General features: G+C 36.5%; 1 protein-coding gene and 1 pseudogene across 1 annotated transcript; one reads left to right on the top strand and one right to left on the bottom strand.

Moving 5' to 3' along the window:
* The first annotated feature begins 1,856 nt into the window (after positions 1-1,856).
* LOC110634818 (serine hydroxymethyltransferase, mitochondrial) lies at positions 1,857-8,004 on the top strand. Its single transcript, XM_021783962.2, has 16 exons — positions 1,857-2,017; positions 2,168-2,218; positions 2,342-2,428; positions 2,779-2,900; positions 3,024-3,100; positions 3,292-3,416; positions 4,251-4,343; positions 4,918-5,010; positions 5,130-5,327; positions 5,771-5,875; positions 6,098-6,163; positions 6,334-6,411; positions 6,636-6,747; positions 6,824-6,934; positions 7,086-7,246; positions 7,770-8,004. The coding sequence occupies exons 1-15, from the start codon at positions 1,928-1,930 to the stop codon at positions 7,223-7,225; spliced, it is 1,548 nt and encodes a 515-aa protein (XP_021639654.2). The 5' UTR covers positions 1,857-1,927; the 3' UTR covers positions 7,226-7,246; positions 7,770-8,004.
* Positions 8,005-8,168: 164 nt separating this feature from the next.
* On the bottom strand, positions 8,169-9,424 carry LOC131181710 (uncharacterized; annotated as a pseudogene).
* Between the last annotated feature and the right edge of the window lie 10,600 nt (positions 9,425-20,024).

Below are 20,024 nucleotides of genomic sequence, written 5' to 3'. Positions count from 1 at the left end.
ATCCATTGTTTTATCATCTTCTGTGCTCTCTCTTCTGTGGATTCCTTTCGCAGTATTCATGCATCAATCATACACTGTCTTTTATTAACGTGGCTTCATATGCAACTTTCATTTCCATGATTTAATTTAATATATTTAGAAATTTTTATTAGAAATAAGAAATAATTTTTATATAAAAATAATTAATAATATAAAATTATTATCACTAGAGTGAATTGAGACGATTTCAAAAATAATTGCCGTTACTAAATATGTCAAAAAATACAGAGTAAATTTAACATTATTGCAAATAAAAATTTGGTTGGCAGAGTGAAGACAGACACCAGCCAATCCTTAGCTTCAAAAGCAGGCCTTTATACAAAGCCTCATTTGAGCCACTCTTCTGTTTCTTGGCCCAGGATGGTGTTAGCCTTTTAAAATTCCTCTACTTTGTAAATTCTAGCCCTTTATAAATCCAAAGAAAACCTATTTTCATTAAATTAATTATTAATAAAAAAACAAAAAAATAAATAATAAAAAATTAAAATATTAATAATAATAAAAATTCAGGAATAAAAATATTCATAATGATAAATTTAGAGATCAAACAGTAATTTATCTTAAGAGATATTAATGTGTTTACGATAAAAATTGAATTTATTTTATTTTATTTTTAAAATAATAAAAAGAAATTGTTTTAGAGGGAAGCTTGACTCGGAGTCTCGGACGAGACGACAATGTATGTGATAATGATGGATGAGTTTATGCTCGTAACATGGGTTTGGTAAGAAACGAAGGATAAAATCTTTTGTGGCGAAATATCTCTCGCAAATGCACATCGTATCCTATCAGGTTATACTCACAAATCTTCGCTTTGTGGCCAAGAAATGGCAGCAGTTCGGATAGGGCTTTCATGGCTGGTTTTCGTGCAACATTGTTTATTTCTCGTCCTCTCACCACCCTAAATATACCCTACATCCAATCTAATATCATTTTAAAATATCACATAATATAGCTCAATCTTATAAAATAAAATTAAAATATCTTTTAACTCTTAAAAAGTGAAATTTATTTTATTTTTTTAATCGTTAAAAAGTGTATTTCAGCTGTTAACCAATTAGATTAATCACTTTTTTAGCCTTCACAATTGTCTAAAGATCATGCGATTCAGATAGTGAGCTGTAAGATCCTAGATTAAACGATACACTTACAGCTTTCAGGTTTGAATCCAGAGGCAAAGTCAAGGGTGAGCCAAGAGGGGCATTAGAATTAGACCCCTCTAAAATTTTAAAAATTTTCAAGGATTTAATGATAATTTAAATTTTTTTTTATTTTTATATTAAATTTTGATGATTATAAAAACTTAAAGGTTTTAAAAATTTTAAGTAAGTTTAATAGTAATTTTATATAAATTTTATTTTATAATTATGAAACGATTATTATCATTAGTTATTCAATCTCTTCAATTAATATCTAAATAAATAATTTATTAATAAATAATATATTTTAATTATATCTCTTAAATTAAAATTTTGATACCATCACTACTTCAACTTGAGATCACTCTCAAGCTTATCGCATCATTAATTACTAAACTAGTAAATTATCGGTGAACTTCAATTATTAAATTAGAGAGCATAAATTTTAATTGTGCTAACATAAGATACCAAGGATATCTTAATTCCATTCAGCCGGTTTATCTTTTATCATTTTATAAAAAAAAATAGAGAAGAAGCTAGAGCGAGAGCGAGCATGAGAGTTTAGGGAGAGCAACCCCTTTCCCTTCGAGGGGATAACGAGATCATCAGCCACCAACACAGGACAACAACAGAACCGGAATAAATAAATAAATAAATATAAATAAAATTAAATTAAATATTTTTTTAACCACCGCAAGTCCATCAAAACACAAAAACAATATTCAAATTCAGAGAAAGAAAGAGAAGAAATGGCAATGGCAATGGCGCTTCGCAGGCTCTCCTCTTCTATTGACAAACCTATTCGCCCTCTCTTCAATGCCACCTCCCTCTATTACATGGTTCTCTTCTATATCTCTCTCCGTTCTTTTCCTTTGTTTTCCCTCATTTTGCCGATAACCAAACAGATGAAACCGTTAACTCCCTCAACAATTGATTCTCCTTTTGTTTTCATTTTCTAGTTCTCATCATCTTCATTTGTTCCTTTGCAGTCTTCGTTGCCTGATGAAGCTGTGTATGAGAAGGAGAAATCTCATGTCAGGGTAAGCTCAAGAAATTTTCTCTAACATGTCTCATTCCACTTTTCGCTTTCGTTATTTTGTTGTTCTACTTCTATAAATCTGATTTTTTTTTTCAATCCTAAATGAAAATTTGCAATTTTACAGTGGCCAAAGCAGCTCAATGCACCGCTGGAAGCGGTGGACCCTGAGATTGCTGACATAATTGAGCTCGAGAAAGCGCGCCAATGGAAGGTATGTACGCTATATATGCATTTATAACCTTTTCAATAATGAATTAGACCTTTTTCAAGTACAGGCTAGATGTTTATTTGCTGTGTTCTGCTGTGATACTGATACAGTTTACATGTCTTGGACTTGGTTTCCTCTGTGCCCATGGAAGTACATGTAATTAATTCAATAAAATTTTCCCACTCCCATAACTGATTAGGACCCATATTTTCTTCTTTCCCAAAATTTTATTTTCCCATCTATTTATTTATATATTTATTTTATTAGACGTTGTTTGCCAATTATATGTGGACAAGTAGTTTAGCACACTGTTTACAGTTTGATTATCTAACAAAAATAGATTTTGTTTGTAGGGGCTTGAACTCATACCCTCAGAGAACTTCACTTCTGTGTCGGTGATGCAAGCTGTTGGATCAGTCATGACCAACAAGTATAGCGAAGGATACCCTGGTGCAAGATATTATGGAGGAAACGAGTAAGGCCTGCAATCTCTATCTCTTGTTTATCATAATTTATTGAATTTGAGGTCTTTATGGTTAGCTAGCATATTCTTGTAATTGACCATTGTAACTTTTGTTTTTGAACTTCAACTTTTCAGGTATATTGACATGGCAGAATCCTTATGTCAGAAGCGGGCATTGGAAGCGTTTCGATTGGATCCTGCAAAATGGGGAGGTACATATACTCTTTCCCTTTTGTGTCCTGGTGATGGGAACTTTACTGCTGTTTGTAGTAGTTGTTTGCTATTTGATGATAGGGAGACTGTTTATCTACACATCATGGTTCAGAAAGAAGCTTAAATGGACTGAGATTTGTTAGCATGTTTTACCAGTTCTTTGAAAACATTTCTCAATTTTATGTTGCAGTGAATGTGCAGTCTCTATCTGGGTCTCCAGCAAATTTTCAAGTCTATACTGCATTGTTAAAACCTCATGAAAGAATCATGGCACTTGATCTTCCTCATGGTGGGCATCTTTCTCATGGTTATCAGGTGCTTGCAACTTCCATGATTTTCTTTCTTCACTTGTCTTATTTGACTTTCTAACATTATTTATATGCTGTATCTCTGTACCTAAATTGTAGTAGATGTACGCCCCTAGGGACATCAGCAGGATGTTTTTGCACCAGTAGTAACTAGTTGTTTATGAAAAAAATAGTTCATCATGGATGAATGAAATATTCTCCTTTTCCCCCTAGGCTCATGCTTGTCTGTTTTACTCTCAAAAGCTTAACGTGATCATGCCTTGTGATCATTGGAAACCACTAGAGCATTGTCCCTGCTACTTCGTTTCTTTATGACAATTTTTCGCGAAGAACCCTTTTTTTTCCTTTGCCATTTTGTATATAATTTTCATGATAAAAAAGCAAACCAACTTGTCCAATGTAGCAGCACAATGCATTTTGCTAAGCTATTGAAATGGAACTCTGATTTCAAATTCCATTTCCTATTTTCTTCTGGTTTCTTGTTAGCAATGAAGGGGGAAAAAGGATAAAAATCTCCATTTCCTTGATTTTCTGGGAATCAAAAGGAAAAGTTAAAATGCAAGATCATTGATCATTAAGTTGTGTTGCTATAATTGCCCAAAAAAAGTTGTCTTGCTATAAGTTTTGAGTTCTTTTTGTGATGTACTTCTTGTGCTCTATTGATTTTTATTTTTATTTTTATTTTTAATTTAAGATCATAAAATCTACAGGGAGTATAATAACATGACTGGTAATTGTAATAACATTTAAGTGGGTTTAGCTTGTCCATTGATTGTATTATGAAATACTTTCTCGTTTTTTTGAGGACAAGTTTATCATCATTTCTTTTCCTACTCTGCAGACGGATACCAAAAAAATATCTGCAGTGTCAATATTTTTTGAGACGATGCCATACAGATTGAATGAGAGCACTGGCTATATTGACTATGACCAGGTCGGTAGTTCCCCTCTTTGTTATAACTATGTTCTTGTTTTACGAAAACATCTGTACTGAAATTGAGTTAACTGGGGAAGATTTAGCTTTTTTTTTTTTTTTTTTTTTACTTTTCACACTATCTTCATTCTAATGTGCTTCCAAATGTGTTCCATTTCCTCTTTTGGCTACTATTGACCCCATTTTAAGCACTTGAAAAAAATGAGAGGTTTTGTCTTCCCCTCCATTGTCCATCCACTTCCACAAGAACATGAAATCTTGGAACTGGTCTGAAGGCAATCCTTAACCTTCTGAACCAGTAATGTTATTATCATTTGATGCATTTAGCTGTGATATTCCTTATTGCAAATATTTCAGGTAACTAGGTGGAGATTCTCAAAAGCCCTTAGTTGAAAACTATGAAAATTGGATGAATATAACTGTGATATCTTTTTACAATAGCTGCATCAAAGAATTGACATACTTACTTTTTTGGAGAAAGTTCAGAACAGAACTACATCATATTTCAAACACTTAGTTATTTGGACATCTTTGTCTATATGTGAGTAAAAGGAATGTGTGAAATAAATTGCAGTTGGAGAAAAGTGCCACTCTTTTCAGACCAAAGTTAATAGTTGCCGGTGCTAGTGCTTATGCTCGTCTATATGATTATGCACGTATTCGCAAGGTAACCTCCTTTGGATTAATTTATTGCATTTCCAATTTTCAATTAAGACATTGATGCATTAGAGCTTGCAGTTTTGATTTAATTTGGGGGTTTTAGGGTCTAAAGTTTATGTGTTGCAGGTTTGTGACAAGCAAAAAGCTATACTGTTGGCAGATATGGCACATATTAGTGGATTGGTTGCAGGTGGTGTCATCCCATCACCTTTTGAATATGCAGATATAGTGACCACCACAACTCACAAGTCACTTCGTGGGCCACGTGGAGCCATGATTTTCTTCAGGAAGGGTGTGAAAGAAGTTAACAAACAAGGCCAACAGGTGAGTTGCTAAAGGAAAATTACATTTTTATATACCCTTTTCCTTTCCAATTTTATGTTAGCATTGTCTGGATCATTGCTAATTGAGGATAAGTTGAGAGAAGGGAGATTGAGGTGGTTTGATCATGTGAAACGTAGACATACAGAAGTTTCAGTTAGACAAGTAGAACATATTAGGTTAGAGGATAGAAAGAAAAGAAGGGGTAGGCCTAAACTGACTTGGAGGAGAGTAGTACAACATGACCTTGAAGCATTACACATTTCGGAGAAACCCAAAATCGTTTAAAGTGGAGAAAGAGAATCCATATAGCTAACCCCAAATTTTTGGGATAAAGGCTTAGTTGAGTTGAGCTGAGTATTGTCTGGATCATTGCTACTTATTTCTTTTGCTGAAATTCTGATTTTTAAAGTGGAACTATCATTTGTATTGTGTTCTTGTTGAAGGTGTTCTATGACTATGAAGACAAAATCAATCAAGCTGTCTTTCCTGGACTTCAAGGTGGCCCCCACAACCACACAATAGCCGGGTTAGCAGTTGCATTGAAACAGGTAATTTTGCTTATAAGATATTTTTCATTGATTTTATATTTCTATAGGTGGCAATTTTTATCTCAGCCAAACCTGTCAGAATGTGCACTCAACCTAATATAGTATGAAAATTTGCAGGTTAAGTCAAAAGTGACTGGTCCGGTTAAGTCAAAATTAGCATAGCATTTCACTTTACTATTTTTCTCTTCTATTTTATTCATATATTCATGCTCTATCATGTAGGCTACAACTACAGAGTACAAAGCTTATCAAGAGCAAGTTCTTAGTAATTGCTCAAAATTTGCACAGGTATTACCTTATTAGATGTAGCAAAGTTTGTTACTAAAACATTATTATATAAGCATAACTTTATCTCATTGATGAGAATTTTTTATGATGATGTATCATCTCATTAGAGTATGGACTTGATTCATTTCCTTGCAGTATCTTGGTAACTTGAAATTTTACTACTTTTGCAGACTTTAGTTGAGAAGGGATATGAACTTGTTTCTGGTGGAACTGAGAACCATTTAGTTTTGGTGAATTTGAAGAACAAGGTAGGAAGATTTTTCTCTCCTTTTTGACCATCCATATAATTTCTCTTGGATATTAGACGAAGTGTTAAAAGGTTGCTTTAAGACAATTCTACTTGTGCTAATAGAATAAAATATGTGTGGTCCATTTTATGGTTGTAAATTTGTTAAATTTTAATAATGCAAAGTATAATTTCTTCTCTCTCTATCCTTTTTTTCCCTGCTCCGTTAAATTTTCATGATATCAGGGTATTGATGGCTCCAGAGTTGAAAAGGTGCTGGAAGCTGTTCACATTGCCGCAAACAAAAATACCGTTCCAGGAGATGTATCTGCCATGGTTCCTGGTGGCATAAGGATGGGTAAAGCCCTTTCCATGACAAAATGTTACTTGATTTGTTTGTAGTGACTTTCGATGATGAATCCAACTGACTTCAGGAACCCCCGCTCTTACATCTCGGGGATTTGCTGAGGAGGATTTTGTTAAGGTAGCAGAATTCTTTGACGCTGCTGTGCAGTTGGCAGTGAAGATCAAGGCTCAAACCAAAGGTTAGTAAGTCTCGGATAATATATTAATTGCTACCTTAGATCTGGTCATTACTGGTGCTCATACTGGTTATGTGATGTGTGACCTCATGACTTTATATTTATGGTTGATTGTGGATCTTCAATTTGTGCCGTATTAATTTTTGTAAATCAGGGACAAAGTTGAAGGACTTTGTGGCTACAATTCCTACTTTCCAATCTGAGATTGCAAAACTGCGCCATGATGTTGAAGAGTATGCTAAACAATTCCCAACTATTGGGTTTGAGAAAGAAACCATGAAGTACAAGAACTGAGCAAAAGCCCATCTGCGTCAGGTATATGTTAACCTTAGTGTTGTTGGAGTTTAGCCTGTTGGGGTAGGGTAAAAACCTGCTATATTTTCTATTCATTTCCGAGAAGGAAGATGTATAATGTCTAAATTTTAACACTAGGACAATGTTCATGGTGATTTGAGTGATCTTGGAAAGAAAATTTGCAGTTAACATTTAGGATCTTTGTGATGGTAAATCCTTGTATTCTGCATTCAGGTTGTCCATAACTGGCCTAACACTTAGTCTTTTTAGAATGCATCAAGCATCAAGGGAAGAGGAATAATAATGCAACATAACTTTTTAATTGTTTAGTTCATTATCCCTGGAAAATAATAAACTACAAACATATGCACTTTCGTAGCGAAAGAAAAAAAAAAGCCACCGTTATTCTCATTTGCAATTACATGCCTGTAGTTCTACTGCTGCTTGTTTTTAACTTTATTTATCTCATAAACTATATGATGTTCTAATTTCATATTTTATGTCTACTTATAATATTTATGGATTCTTTATTTGTGTGCAACAGGTTTAGCAAATTTGAAATGAGTTTTTCTACTTACTGAAGGTGTTTGAAGATGTGGCATTAAGTTATAGGTCATATATCAAGGTTGCGAACTAGGGCTTCTTATCCATATAATCTTGCAAATCTTGATCTGTGCCCGTTTTAAATGTATATATATGTATATACACACACACATCAACTGAAGCCAAGTAAAGCAGTGAACTTGCTCATTCTGAATGTGATCACATTTTTTTACTAATGGTCTGATCAGTTATAAATGCTATTGCTATTGCTCCACTTGAACGGATAGGCTACCATGTAGGTTGGCTCAGGTGGTTTTTCTTTTTTTTTTTTTTTTTTTGGGGTGGGGGGGAAGGAGAGGGGGGGGGGGGCAGAGAACCATTTAAGCTTGTGGGAATCACATACCCGCATTTTAGCCAAAAAACAATATTTGAAAAACACTGGAAATCTTTATCTGGTTTCAAAAACCTAATGTTCTTTTGGCACAGAATATCAGGCTTACGCCTATTCTTTAGAGACTAAGATACCAACACAAACTTTTAGAAAGAGGCACTTTCAGTTGAAGCGTCATTAATGTAACCATCTTTTCGCCATTCAGAACCTGGCCGCATGAGCTTTTTCTCTCTTTTTGCAATCCGCTGCATTTTTTTCTGGTGAATACCCTCAGCTATATTATGTGATCTTGTCTGCTGTTTTTCTGCTTTCATTTTCTGTTGGGTTACAATCCTCTCCTTCCATTTCGCAACACTCTTTTGAGGCCTCTTCTTGTCCTTCTGTATGCTCTGTTTCAACCGCTTTTGATCATCATGAACCTTAACTCCTGCAGCTCTACTTGTTGCAGCTTTCCACAAATGCTTCTTTGAGATAATATCTGCTTTCACTGGGTCCTTCGCTTCCTCCAATTCTTTCGCCTTTTGAAGCTCCTTTAACTTTGAAAGTTTCCTCTTCTTCTTTTCTTGCCCTTCGTTATTCCCTAGTTTAACATGACTAAATTTGAGTTCTTTTGTAGCCTCTTCTACATCCTTCTCCACTTTTTCAACTGAAGTTTTTGTGGGCTTCTTTTCTTAAGACTCTGAATCCCTCTTGCGTTTCTTTTGCTGAATTTCTTCTCTCATGCTTCTTCTTTACTTTGTCTAAGCCATCATTGTTTTGACCTCGTCTAAGCTCATCAATTTTGTGAGGAAGTCGTTGCCGGAGTTCTTCGTACGTCACCCTACGATCATCGTCTTCTAAACCAGACATCATATGATTAATCTCCAATCCTTCATCAATACTCTCATCACTTGATTTTTCCTTTTCCAAGATTTTCATCAGCCTATCAAGGGTTGTTGTAGAAGACTTATCTGGATCTAGCCTCTCTCACCGTGCTTTCTTGATGTTTTCTCTTGATTCCTTCTTTGCTGAAGCCTTTTCATTCTTGCTAAGGCCTTGGCCATTTCCTCTCTTTATCACCGATTGGTAAATAGAACTTAGCAGGGATCAATTCAATCAACTCGTCAAAGAACACAGAATTCTGATTAATGCAATATTTAAGATCAATATCAGGACTGGGTGCATTGACTAGATTGTGCCTCTTCTTCATTTCTGCAGAAACTAAAATTGTGCAACAACAAAGAACAAACATAAAATAAACACAGTTAATAACATTGAAATAGCTACTAGTTAATGATTTACTTTTTACACCTTTCTAAATATGGATAGTGAGCTAAAGAAGCCCTCATAAGATAAGATAAAACATATAGATCTATGTACAACAACAACTAAGCCTTAATCCCAATTAGTCCAAACTAGTTGGGATTGACTATATGATTCCTTTTTCGCCATTCAACTTTGTTAGACACTAAGTTCGCATCAATTTCCATAACAATACCAATTTCCGTCAGCTTCGTTCGCCATTCAAGTCCGTTTCAATTTCCATAACAATACCAAGTCCGTTTCAATTTCGATAACAGTAGACCTATATGCTATAGCTAAAGCATGGGAATTTTTCATGCCCTTCACTATCTGCTAAGATCATCAAGCTTGCATTTTCAATCAATAATTGATGGGCGTCCATAAACTTGAATGGTAAAATCTTAAAATTTTACAAATTGTGAAAAATAGCCTTGAAAATATAAATATGTATTTGGAAGGGTAAATTTCATTCATAATCCATCAACTTAGTTGTTTGTATCAATAATATCTTTCAACTTTAATTTGTATCATAAAAATATCTAAGCTTTAATTTGAGTATCATTAAAATCCCTATGACCTACTATTATAGGTTTCCAGGTTAACTTATTGCTAAATTTCATTTATTGTCCTTTAACTTTGATAAATATACCACACACATCCCTCAACTTTAATTTATCTCACAAAAATCTTTAAACTTTAATTTAATATATAAATAATTTTAATACAAAATGTACTAAATAATAATAAAGACCGGTATATTATTTTGCTAATTTAACAAACAAAGACAAAAAATATATACAATATCAATCTATATAGGAAAAAAAATTAAATATCAATCTATATAAAAAAAAATTAAATCATTCTTACTTAAAGCCCGGATAAAGGAGAATGGTTGCGGTAGGTGACAACTAGCGTAAAAATTTCATCACATTTCATTATGTGGATTCTTACAATATAAACGTTGGGGCGTCCTCTACTTACGACGTGCTACATCGGAGCCCGAGTGTATGAGAGATGTGCAAGAGTGTAGGGCATTCACCGAAAGAGACGCTCCATGCCGGCGCCTAGGTATAGTTTTAAATGAATAAGGGTTCCCACATCATGGACGAGTGTGGATAAAGAAGTTATCCATAGAACAAATAGTAGAACAGATAGTGGAATAGAACACATAGAATATATCATAAAAGGAGATCAACTAAAGGAACAAGATAGGAGAAGAATCAAGGTTGGTACTTAGAATGTTAGATTACTTACAGGAAAATTAAAGAAGCTTGTGGATACCTTGAAAAGGAGAATGGTAAATATTGCTTGCATTCAGGAAACTAAATGGGTAGGAGAGAAAAGCAAGGAAGTAGGTAATTCATGATACAAATTGTGGTTTACCGAAAAAGAGAGGAACAAGAACGGAATGGGCATGATCATAGACAGGACATTGAAAGATGCCATAATAACTGTGAAATGAGTAGGAGATAGAATTATACTAGTAAAGCTAGTACTAGAAAGAGAAATAATAAATATAGTTAGTGCTTATGCCTCACAAATAGGATTAGATAGTGAGAGTAAACAAAGGTTTTGGGAAGATATGGATGATCTAATACAAATCATACCAAATGAAGAAAATGAGATTTGAATGGACATGTAGAAAGTGATAGGAAAGGTTATGAGAATGTTCATGGAGGTTTTGGTTTTGGTAGCCAAAATGAGAAGGGGAAAAGTATCATAGATTTTGCCATGGCGTACAACCTAATACTAGTAAATACCTACTTTATAAAAAGGGAGTCGCAGTGACTTTTAAAAGTGGACAACATAGAAACCAAATTGACTTCCTCTTAACCAGGAAGATAAATAGAGCTCTATGCAAGGATTGCGAGGTTACTCCAGGAGAGGCTTTAAAAAGTCAACATTGGTTAATGATTTTGAATGTCAAGTTTAGGAACAATTCAAGTAAGGCTAGAAGAAATATTGTAACTCAAACAAAGTGATGAGAGTTCAAACGAGTAAAGTGAGTGAAATTCAAAAATTAGTTTCTTGAGTCCGAAGCATGAAAGCTGGATATGAAGGCCAATGGTATGTGGATACAGATAGCATCATTGATTAGAAAAGTACTTGAAGAGTCTAGAGAATATAGACCACCCTCAAAAGAGAGATGGTGGTGGAATGAGGAAGTACAAAAGGCAGTAAAGAGAAACAGGGAATGGTATAAAAAATTACCTAAGTGTGATAATAATGAGGCTTATGAACAATACAAGATAGCAAAGAAAGAGGCAAAAAAGGCTGTTAGTCAAGCAAGAGTGCATGCCTTTGAAAAGTTATATAAGAAACTTGAAACTAAAAAAGAGGAGAAAGATATTTATAGATTAACAAGGAAGAGAGAAAAGAAATGTCAAGATCTCAATCAAATTAGGTGCATTAAGGATAAAGAAGGAAAATTGTTGGTGAAAGATGAGGACATTAAAGAAAGATGGAGAAATTATTTTGATAATCTCTTTTATAATAGTCAAAGTGGTAATAGTGTGAATATATACTTCAAAGCAATACAAAAGAATGTGAATTACATTAGAAGGATTAGATTTTCAGAAGTAGAGGAAGTACTTAAGAGAATGAAAGTGGGCAAAGCCTGTGAACCCGATGGAATACCAATTAAAGTGTGGAAGTGTTTGGGAGATGTGTGAGTGGCATGGTTAACTAAATTGTTTAATAAGATTCTAAACTCAAAGAAAATGCCTGATGAATGGAGGAAGAGTATTTTAGTACTTATTTTTAAAAATAAGGGAGACATACAGAGTTGTTCAAACTATAGGAAAATTAAACTCATGAGCTATACTATAAAGTTGTAGGAAAGAGTTGTGAAACATCGACTACATCATGACACTTCTATCTCTCCCAATCAATTTGGCTACGTGCACGGTCGTTCAACTATGGAAGCGATCTTTCTCATTAGAAGCTTGATGGAGAAATATAGAGATGTGAAGAAAGATTTACGTATGGTTTTTATCGATTTGGAAAGGCTTATGATAGTGTTCCAAGAGATATCTTATGAAGAGTGTTAGAATAAAAAATGGTATCTATTAGGTACATACAAGTGTTGAAAGATATGTTTAAATGAACAATTACTACTGTGCGCACAGTGGGGGAGAGCACAAGAGATTTTCCTATCTCAGTTAGATTACACTAAGGTTCAGCTGTGAGCCCTTAACTTTTTACATTAGTTTTAGATGAATTGACAAAACATATACAAAAGAGTATCCCTTGATGCATGATGTTTGTGGATGATATAGTTTTGATAGATAAGACGCGAGAATGAGTTAATAGAAAGTTAGAGCTTTGGAGAAGTACTCTAAAGTCAAAAGGCTTTAAGTTAAGTAGAATGAAGACAAAATACATGCATTGCAAGTTCAGTTAAGGCCAAACTGGTGATAGAGAATGAGTTATTTTAGATAAAGTGGTATTGCCCCAAAGTAATCATTTTAAATATCTCGACTCAATCCTTCAAGCAGATGAGGGATGTGAGGAAGATGTTAGTCATAGGATTAAAGCCGGATGGTTGAAGTAGATACGTGCCATGAGAGTTTTATGTGATCACAAGATTCCTAATAAGTTGAAAGGAAAATTTTACCGTATAGTCATACAATCGACCATGTTATATGGTAGTGAGTGTTGGGCAATGAAGGAGCCATATGTGTCTAAGATGAGAGTTGCCGAGATGAGAATGTTAAGGTGAATGAGTGGCCATATTAGACTAGATAAAGTCTGAAATGAGAATATTAAAGAAAAGATAGGGGTGGTGCCAATTAAAGATAAGTTGAGAGAAGAGAGATTGATGTGGTTTGGTCATGTAAAGCGTAGACATACGGAGGCTCCAGTTAGACAAGTAAAGCACATTGAGTTAGAAGATAGAAAGAAAAGAAAAGGTAGACCTAAACTGACTTGGAGGAGAGTGGTACAATATGACCTAAAAGCATTATATATTTCCGATGATTTAACTCAAAATCGTTTAGAGTGGAGAAAGAGAATCCATATAGCCAACCCCAATAAGTTTTTGGGATAAAGGCTTAGTTGAGTTGAGTTGAGTTGAGTTGAGTTATTCTTACTTAATTAAATATTTTCAAAATCAAGTAAACTATTAATTTTTTTTCTTACATTAAAATAAACCAAAGAAATTAAGATAAACTAGATACAAATCTTTTAGATATTAATCTAAAATTGAATTAAAAAATAATATACGTAAAAATAATATTTTTATATGATAAATTAAACAATTAATTAGTTGTAAATATTTATAAAATATTAAACTATTTCTAAAAGTATGATTTTATTTTAAATAAATAAAAAATAAATGAAGATTTAAAATTTAAAATTAACTATAAAGTTGTTGAAGGACGACTATGATAAATTTATTTAAGTCAATGGACAATAAGTAAAACTTAACCATAAGTTAACCCGAAAACCTGTAACAGTAGGGTCATAAGGATTTTAAGATTTTTATAATATAAAGTGAAATTGAAGGACAATGCTAATACAACTATCTAAATTAAGAACTATGAGTGGAATTAATCCGTATTTGGAAAGACATAAATATGCTTTCAACCACAGTGTACATAAATTCAATAATGCTTTCACATCCTTATCAAACTTTTGATCTCAGGCGGAGAGGAACCTTATAAAGATTGTATTAATCAAAGAAAAATAGGATTAACAGAGACTGTTTTTAGATGGCCAATTTGAGAATAACACCAACCAATATAACAAGTCAATAATTATAATTAATTATCAAAAAGTCAATAATTATAATTACTCAAACTTGACATTCAAAATTCAAGTCATAACCAACATAACAATGGAGTAATATCCATTGATTACTCTCTGAGTTCTTATTTACATAATAGAGGAATACAACGTCAACATATAAGACTAGTTCATGCCCTCACAAAATTTATATCGAAGACCCAACATTAATGACCCAAAATCCCATTCCCAAACTATATATTTACTAGTGTCGCAAGGGATTTTGCGGTCGCCTGGACAATCACTCACCGAAGTGGGAAAGAGTGAGGAGTCGCCACCTTAGTTTTTGAGGGAAACTAAAGAAAACCATTTGTGAAAATAAATTGAAACGAAACCACTTCAAGACAGAGATTCTAGGTTCGGGGTCCGTAGACGGGTGGGGAAGGTGTTAGGCACCCCACCTCGTCCCTTAATAAGTGTAAATAGATTTAACTTTGTATTAGTTAGAAGGGCTTAAATGGACATGTTAATCCTTTTGTCAAAAGGAGATTTTAATTTTTCACTAAATTCGATTCACCCAGATACATAAGTAAATAAGACAACCTTAGTGAGTTACTGTTTGCGTGTTAATTTTATTTAAAAGAACTATTTTATTCAAATTTAATTTAAGAATTGGATAAGGACTCTTCTCCGAACTCTTTAATATATATTTTTTTTTGAGATCAGATAAGAACTCTCCTCCAATCTCTTTTAAATCATTAAAAATTTTGAGTTGAGACCAGATAAGAACTCTCCTCCGGTCTCTATTTAATGTTTTATTAAAATTTTGAGTTGAGACCGGATAAGAACTCTCCTCCGATCTCTATTTAATATTTATTAAAATTTTGATTTGAGACCGGATAAGAACTCTCCTCCAATCTCTATTAAATATTTATTAAAATTTTGATTTGAGACCGGATAAGAACTCTCCTCCGATCTCTATTTAATTAAAGTTTTGAGTTGAGAATCGGATAAGAACTCTCTTCCGATCTCTTTTAAATTAACAGGAACCTGAATGGGATCTTTCCGATCTCCCGAATTTTAATTTCAGCTACATGTCATAAGGTCCTAAAGCTAAGGATTCTGGCGTTCTAAGGAGCTGGGGATAAGGCTTCTTTTAACTAATTGATATTTTGTGACTAAATAAGAGAAGCTGGACTAAATTTTGCCGACCTCCCCTAAGGTCACTTTACCAGTACCTATTAATGTCCGATCTATTCTGTTTCGTTTACTTTGGTTTTATTCCACTTTATGGCATCTTGCCGAATTGCCGTTTACGTCAGCCCAATATTGTGGCTATTTTCCTGACGTGTTATTCAGGCTCTCTCTCTTAAAAGAGACCCTTAAGTTGCAGCTACCTACGTTTTCCCCAACCACTTACACGCTACTAGGAACTAGAAAATTTGCATTCAGAAATGACGAAGGTTAATAAAATGACGGACTGATCACTAAAGAAGTAAACTCGAGAGTAACATTCTTTAAAGTTCTTTGGCACTAAATGAACTTGGAGAAAATCACATGCCTAAAAAGAACAAAGAAAATGCGAAAAGTAAACGTAAACGCTTAACAAAACGGCAATATGAGCTCTTACCTGTAAGAAGCCAAATCTATTGAAATAACTACGGGGTGACAAATAGTAATAAGACAGCAGACTGATTAGCTTGAGGGCTGATGTTCGTTGTGAACTGAAGGATGCTTAGCTAAAAGGCAATCAGATCAAGATAAAAATCGAGTGAAATGAAATTGAGCTTGGATAATGGGAATGAAGACAGAGATAATAAAGGGCTGAAAGTGAGAGTGTGACCAGATAATGAACAAACTGAAAATGTAGAATTTCAGTATTCAGAATCCTTTTCAAGAAAACACTTGTAAAACTGGTTTCAAAAGTCTTTCTAATCAAAACTTCAAAGTAGCAGAGTAACAAACTGAATCAAGTTTCAGAGTTCTTCCGCTATAATGACTACCTTTCTTTTTTGCCCGTCCCTTGAACAGTTTTTCATGCAGGTATTTATAGGAATCGGGTGCTCCCCATGAAGGGTCAGGATTTATTTTGAGGGAGATGGAGGGTCAAGATTTCGAAGGACATGATCGGGTGTTCAGGAATTAAAGAGAATCAAAATAAATGGCTGAGACCACTCTTCAGAATATTTGTCCTTTTCCTCTTTCAATCTGACGATCCCAAATCTTCTTGTCCGGAACGATCTGAGGGCTAAGAGCGAAAGATGCTGGTATTGTCGTCTTTTCTCTTGATCCAAGGGTTCCGGGTTTGTCCTTACCAGTGAGATCAACGGTGGGGATTGGGATGTACAGGACTGTCATGACATACCCTGGCACCTGTCAGCATTGCGGGCGATTCTTAGGCGTGCGGTGGAGATCTCGTCTGTAACGCTTTAACTACCTCGGCTCTGATTCTGACGACCGTTATTTGGGATTTGTCTTATTCTCTTTGTCTTCCGATCCCTCCCCCTTCTCGATCTTCTTGACACGCTCCTATTCCGATCTCTCATGCTGATCTCCCATCCTCCGATCTCTATTATTCCGATCCCTTAATCGACCTAAATGCGGTCAAAGCATTAATTTTCCCTCGATTCAAGGCGTCCGCCGTTTTACGCTTCGATAATAAATGCCCGTTTTCCCCTATATATACCCCAGACGAAAGAGACTTCCCTTCATCCCATTTCCTCTCTTCCTTCTTACTTCCCAGTTCTAGCTGCTCCGGCGGAAGTTCCGGCTACAACTGTGGCTTTGATCCTTTTCCGATGGACTTCCTTACTCCTCGACTGAAAATTTACGACCCTGGTGATCGTATAACCTTGTCTGATGATGGTGAGGGAACTGGATCAATTGACCGATCTGGATTGCGGACCTCGACTCTGCCGATCTCGAGTCGCTCAACTGAGTTTATTTGGCTTCTCATCACATTGGGTGTTCCGACAGCAGTTTCCCTCCACATTGGGTGTTCCGACAGCCGATTAAGCTCCGATCGGCGACATCCTGTGGATCAGTCACAATGTTGGCTATTGACATAGGCTTCTTTAGATAGGATGTTCCGCTGATCTTTAGAGGTCGGCCTTTTGATGTAATCATATGTAATCCGATCTTGAGATCGCCCAAATGATGTAATCTGATTTTTGGAAATGTACTCCGATCTCTTGAGATCACCCAAATGATATAATCCGATCTTTTGGAAATAAAGATTTTATTTTGCCAATTATTATCTTATTAATTATTTTCCGAGCTCTAATATGATTATCCGATCTGTAATTCGAAACACCTGGATCTACCGCTATATAATTAACCGATCTCTTTATGGAATCTTGGGAATATTCGTGAGACGTGTCAGAACAGCTGGCGAGTCCCGCTAACCGATGCGTTGCCTGGAACCTCGTGAGCATTAAATGCTTGGACGAGTATAAATAGGGGTGAGGGGTTAGCCATTTGCTCCTGTATGTCATTTTCAATCTCTCGCTCGTAACCTCAAAGTTCTCTCGTTTACTCAAGTTCTTCCAACGCCGATCAAACTCCGGTAAGGGCTTTGATCTTCTTTTTAGTTTAAGTTTTTTGTTTTCTTTGAAAATGAGCGGTGCCGAGGGTCAAAGAGCGGCGAGTCCTCCTTCCATTCAGTTCTCGTGGTCGTCTGACGAAGAAGAGGTGGTCGGGCCAAGCGCGCAAACAGAACCTCCTAGGGTCTCCGTTCCAGCTCGGGGGCGGATCGGACCATCAAGGCACGTACCTTCTTCAGGGAGGGAGAATCTCCCTATGGACGAGCTGCCATCGATCTTGCAAGAGTCCGATCTGCAATCGTTCAGCCAGGAGTACAATATTCGTCTGATTAAATGCGAACTTATCCGGTGTCACGGCGATCACCGAGCCGATCACTTCTTTGAAGAGAATGACCTGGTTATGGTATACGAGGAACAGTTAAAGGCCGGTCTTCGGTTCCCTCTGGATGACTTCTTCAAGGAGGTCCTAAAACTTCACCGAGTGTGCATTGCTCAAGTTCACCCTAACTCGTGGCGGATCTTAGTAGCCTTCCGAGGCCTATGCCGAGCTAAGGGAATCAGACCTACGGCTAAGGTGTTCGCCGAACTGCACAGGCTAACTCGCCGAAAGGACGACGAGCACTGGTTCTTTCAGGCGAAGCCTCATTGCGGGCTCTTCACCGATCTGCCCTCCTCCCTTAAAAATTGGAAGAACCACTTTTTTATTCTGAGGAGCAAAAATCCGACCTGCTTTGAGGACTTCCCCCGTAGCTGGTGGCACCAGGGACCCTTGCTTCCGAAGCGCATTACCCTAAACTAGGAGGAAAGCTTGATAGTGATGGATCTGAAGAATCAGGCTGCCACTCAAAAGTATTCCTGTTTAGATGGGGTGACTGCCGAGCTGCACCATTGGACCATACAGCTGCTCACCGGCCAAAATCGCGAACTTCCGCTCTCTGACCTCGGCACTGGTATTTTCTACATCTCAGATCTCAGGACCTTAGCGATCTCACTGACCTCTTCTTTGTGCAGGTATGGCGGGTGATGAGGGTTCTAGGAAGCGGAAGAAAGAAAGAGAGATCTCCTGGAAAGTAAAGGAGATGAAGCGTTCGGAAATGCTTCGAACTCCCGGCCATGAACCAGGGGAGACGCAAGGAGGCCCGTCCCGACCTTCGGGGCCACCGATCACTGAAGCTGTTCGATCTCCTCCTCAACAAGAAGAGCCGGCTCCACCTCCTCCAGCTGCTCCAAGCACAGAAAGGGGTCCTTCTCAATCTTCTCTGAGAGCCTCTTCTCGTGGTGCTCAAACGTTGATCGAGTCCCTGAAGAATAACCGGACTGTTCGGGAGAACCCCGGTTTTGCCAAAGTCTTGGGGTCTTCCATCTGCCTTCGGGAGGATCGGGACAGGCTATCCCCGGACAGCCTTGACGATATCTTGACTCGATCCATGAGCCTGAACGTGGAGTGTCTAGTGAACCAGACGATAGTTCGGGAAAAGGCTCATCGCTTGGGCAAGGAAATCGAGAAGAAGAGTCAGGAAGTGACTTCCCTCCGATCCCAACTCGCATCCGCTCAGGATTACATATCTCAAGTTGAGGGGCGGGCGAAGTTCTATGAAGACAGGCTAGCCGAACAGAATCATGTTTTGGCTGAAAGGGATCGTGCTCTCGGGGAAGTCCAGGTGCTCCGGGCCAACGAAGCTTCTCAGGTCGCTCAACTTATTGAGGAGCTTAAGGCGAAAGACGAAGAAATGGTGACAGGGATAGCTGGTGCCTATGTGAATGCTCACAAGGACCTCTTGGCCGAACTCCAAAAGCGTTACCCAGAAGAGGACTTCTCTTGGATGGTCGACCTGGCTCCCGGGGGCGAGGGTGAGGATAGTGAAGAGGAAGGAGAGGATGAGCGAAATGTAGATCAGGCTGGGGGTGATCCCCCAGCCGAATAACTTGTACAAATTTTGCAATGAAATGAAATAGAATGCCTTTTTGTTCGATGAATGGTTGTGATCGGAAAATTTCTAAACACTTGATTGTCTGAGTATATTGAAGCGATTATTATCCTAAGTATGAGAGATCGGAAAACACAATATGCATGAAATTGGTAAAGAACCAACGTTAAACAGAACTTAATTGAAAATTTGGCTTGAACATCTAAGATCGAGATCTTCATTAAACCGAATTAGAAGCTTAGCTCGATTATTCCTAAACTTTTAAAAGGGAGGTCGACCATGAATACTGGCAGTAAGGATCTAGCGTTAATTCAAACTTGTCTAACAAGAGAGATCGGGAATATAGTTAACTGGTCAAGATATTCGACAATTGGCTTGAGAGATCGATG

Source organism: Hevea brasiliensis, chromosome 7 (genome assembly GCF_030052815.1).
Source record: "Hevea brasiliensis isolate MT/VB/25A 57/8 chromosome 7, ASM3005281v1, whole genome shotgun sequence".
In the NCBI taxonomy this organism is placed as follows: Eukaryota; Viridiplantae; Streptophyta; class Magnoliopsida; order Malpighiales; family Euphorbiaceae; genus Hevea; species Hevea brasiliensis.
This window is presented reverse-complemented; position numbering and strand designations above follow the sequence as displayed.

Bases quoted from the DNA above. Each gene is read 5' to 3' on its own strand.
- LOC110634818 (XM_021783962.2), top strand. From the start codon at position 1,928: ATGGCAATGGCAATGGCGCTTCGCAGGCTCTCCTCTTCTATTGACAAA. The intron at 3,417-4,250 runs GTGCTTGCAACT...CCTACTCTGCAG, and splicing joins ATCTTTCTCATGGTTATCAG to ACGGATACCAAAAAAATATC. The intron at 5,328-5,770 runs GTGAGTTGCTAA...TTCTTGTTGAAG, and splicing joins TTAACAAACAAGGCCAACAG to GTGTTCTATGACTATGAAGA.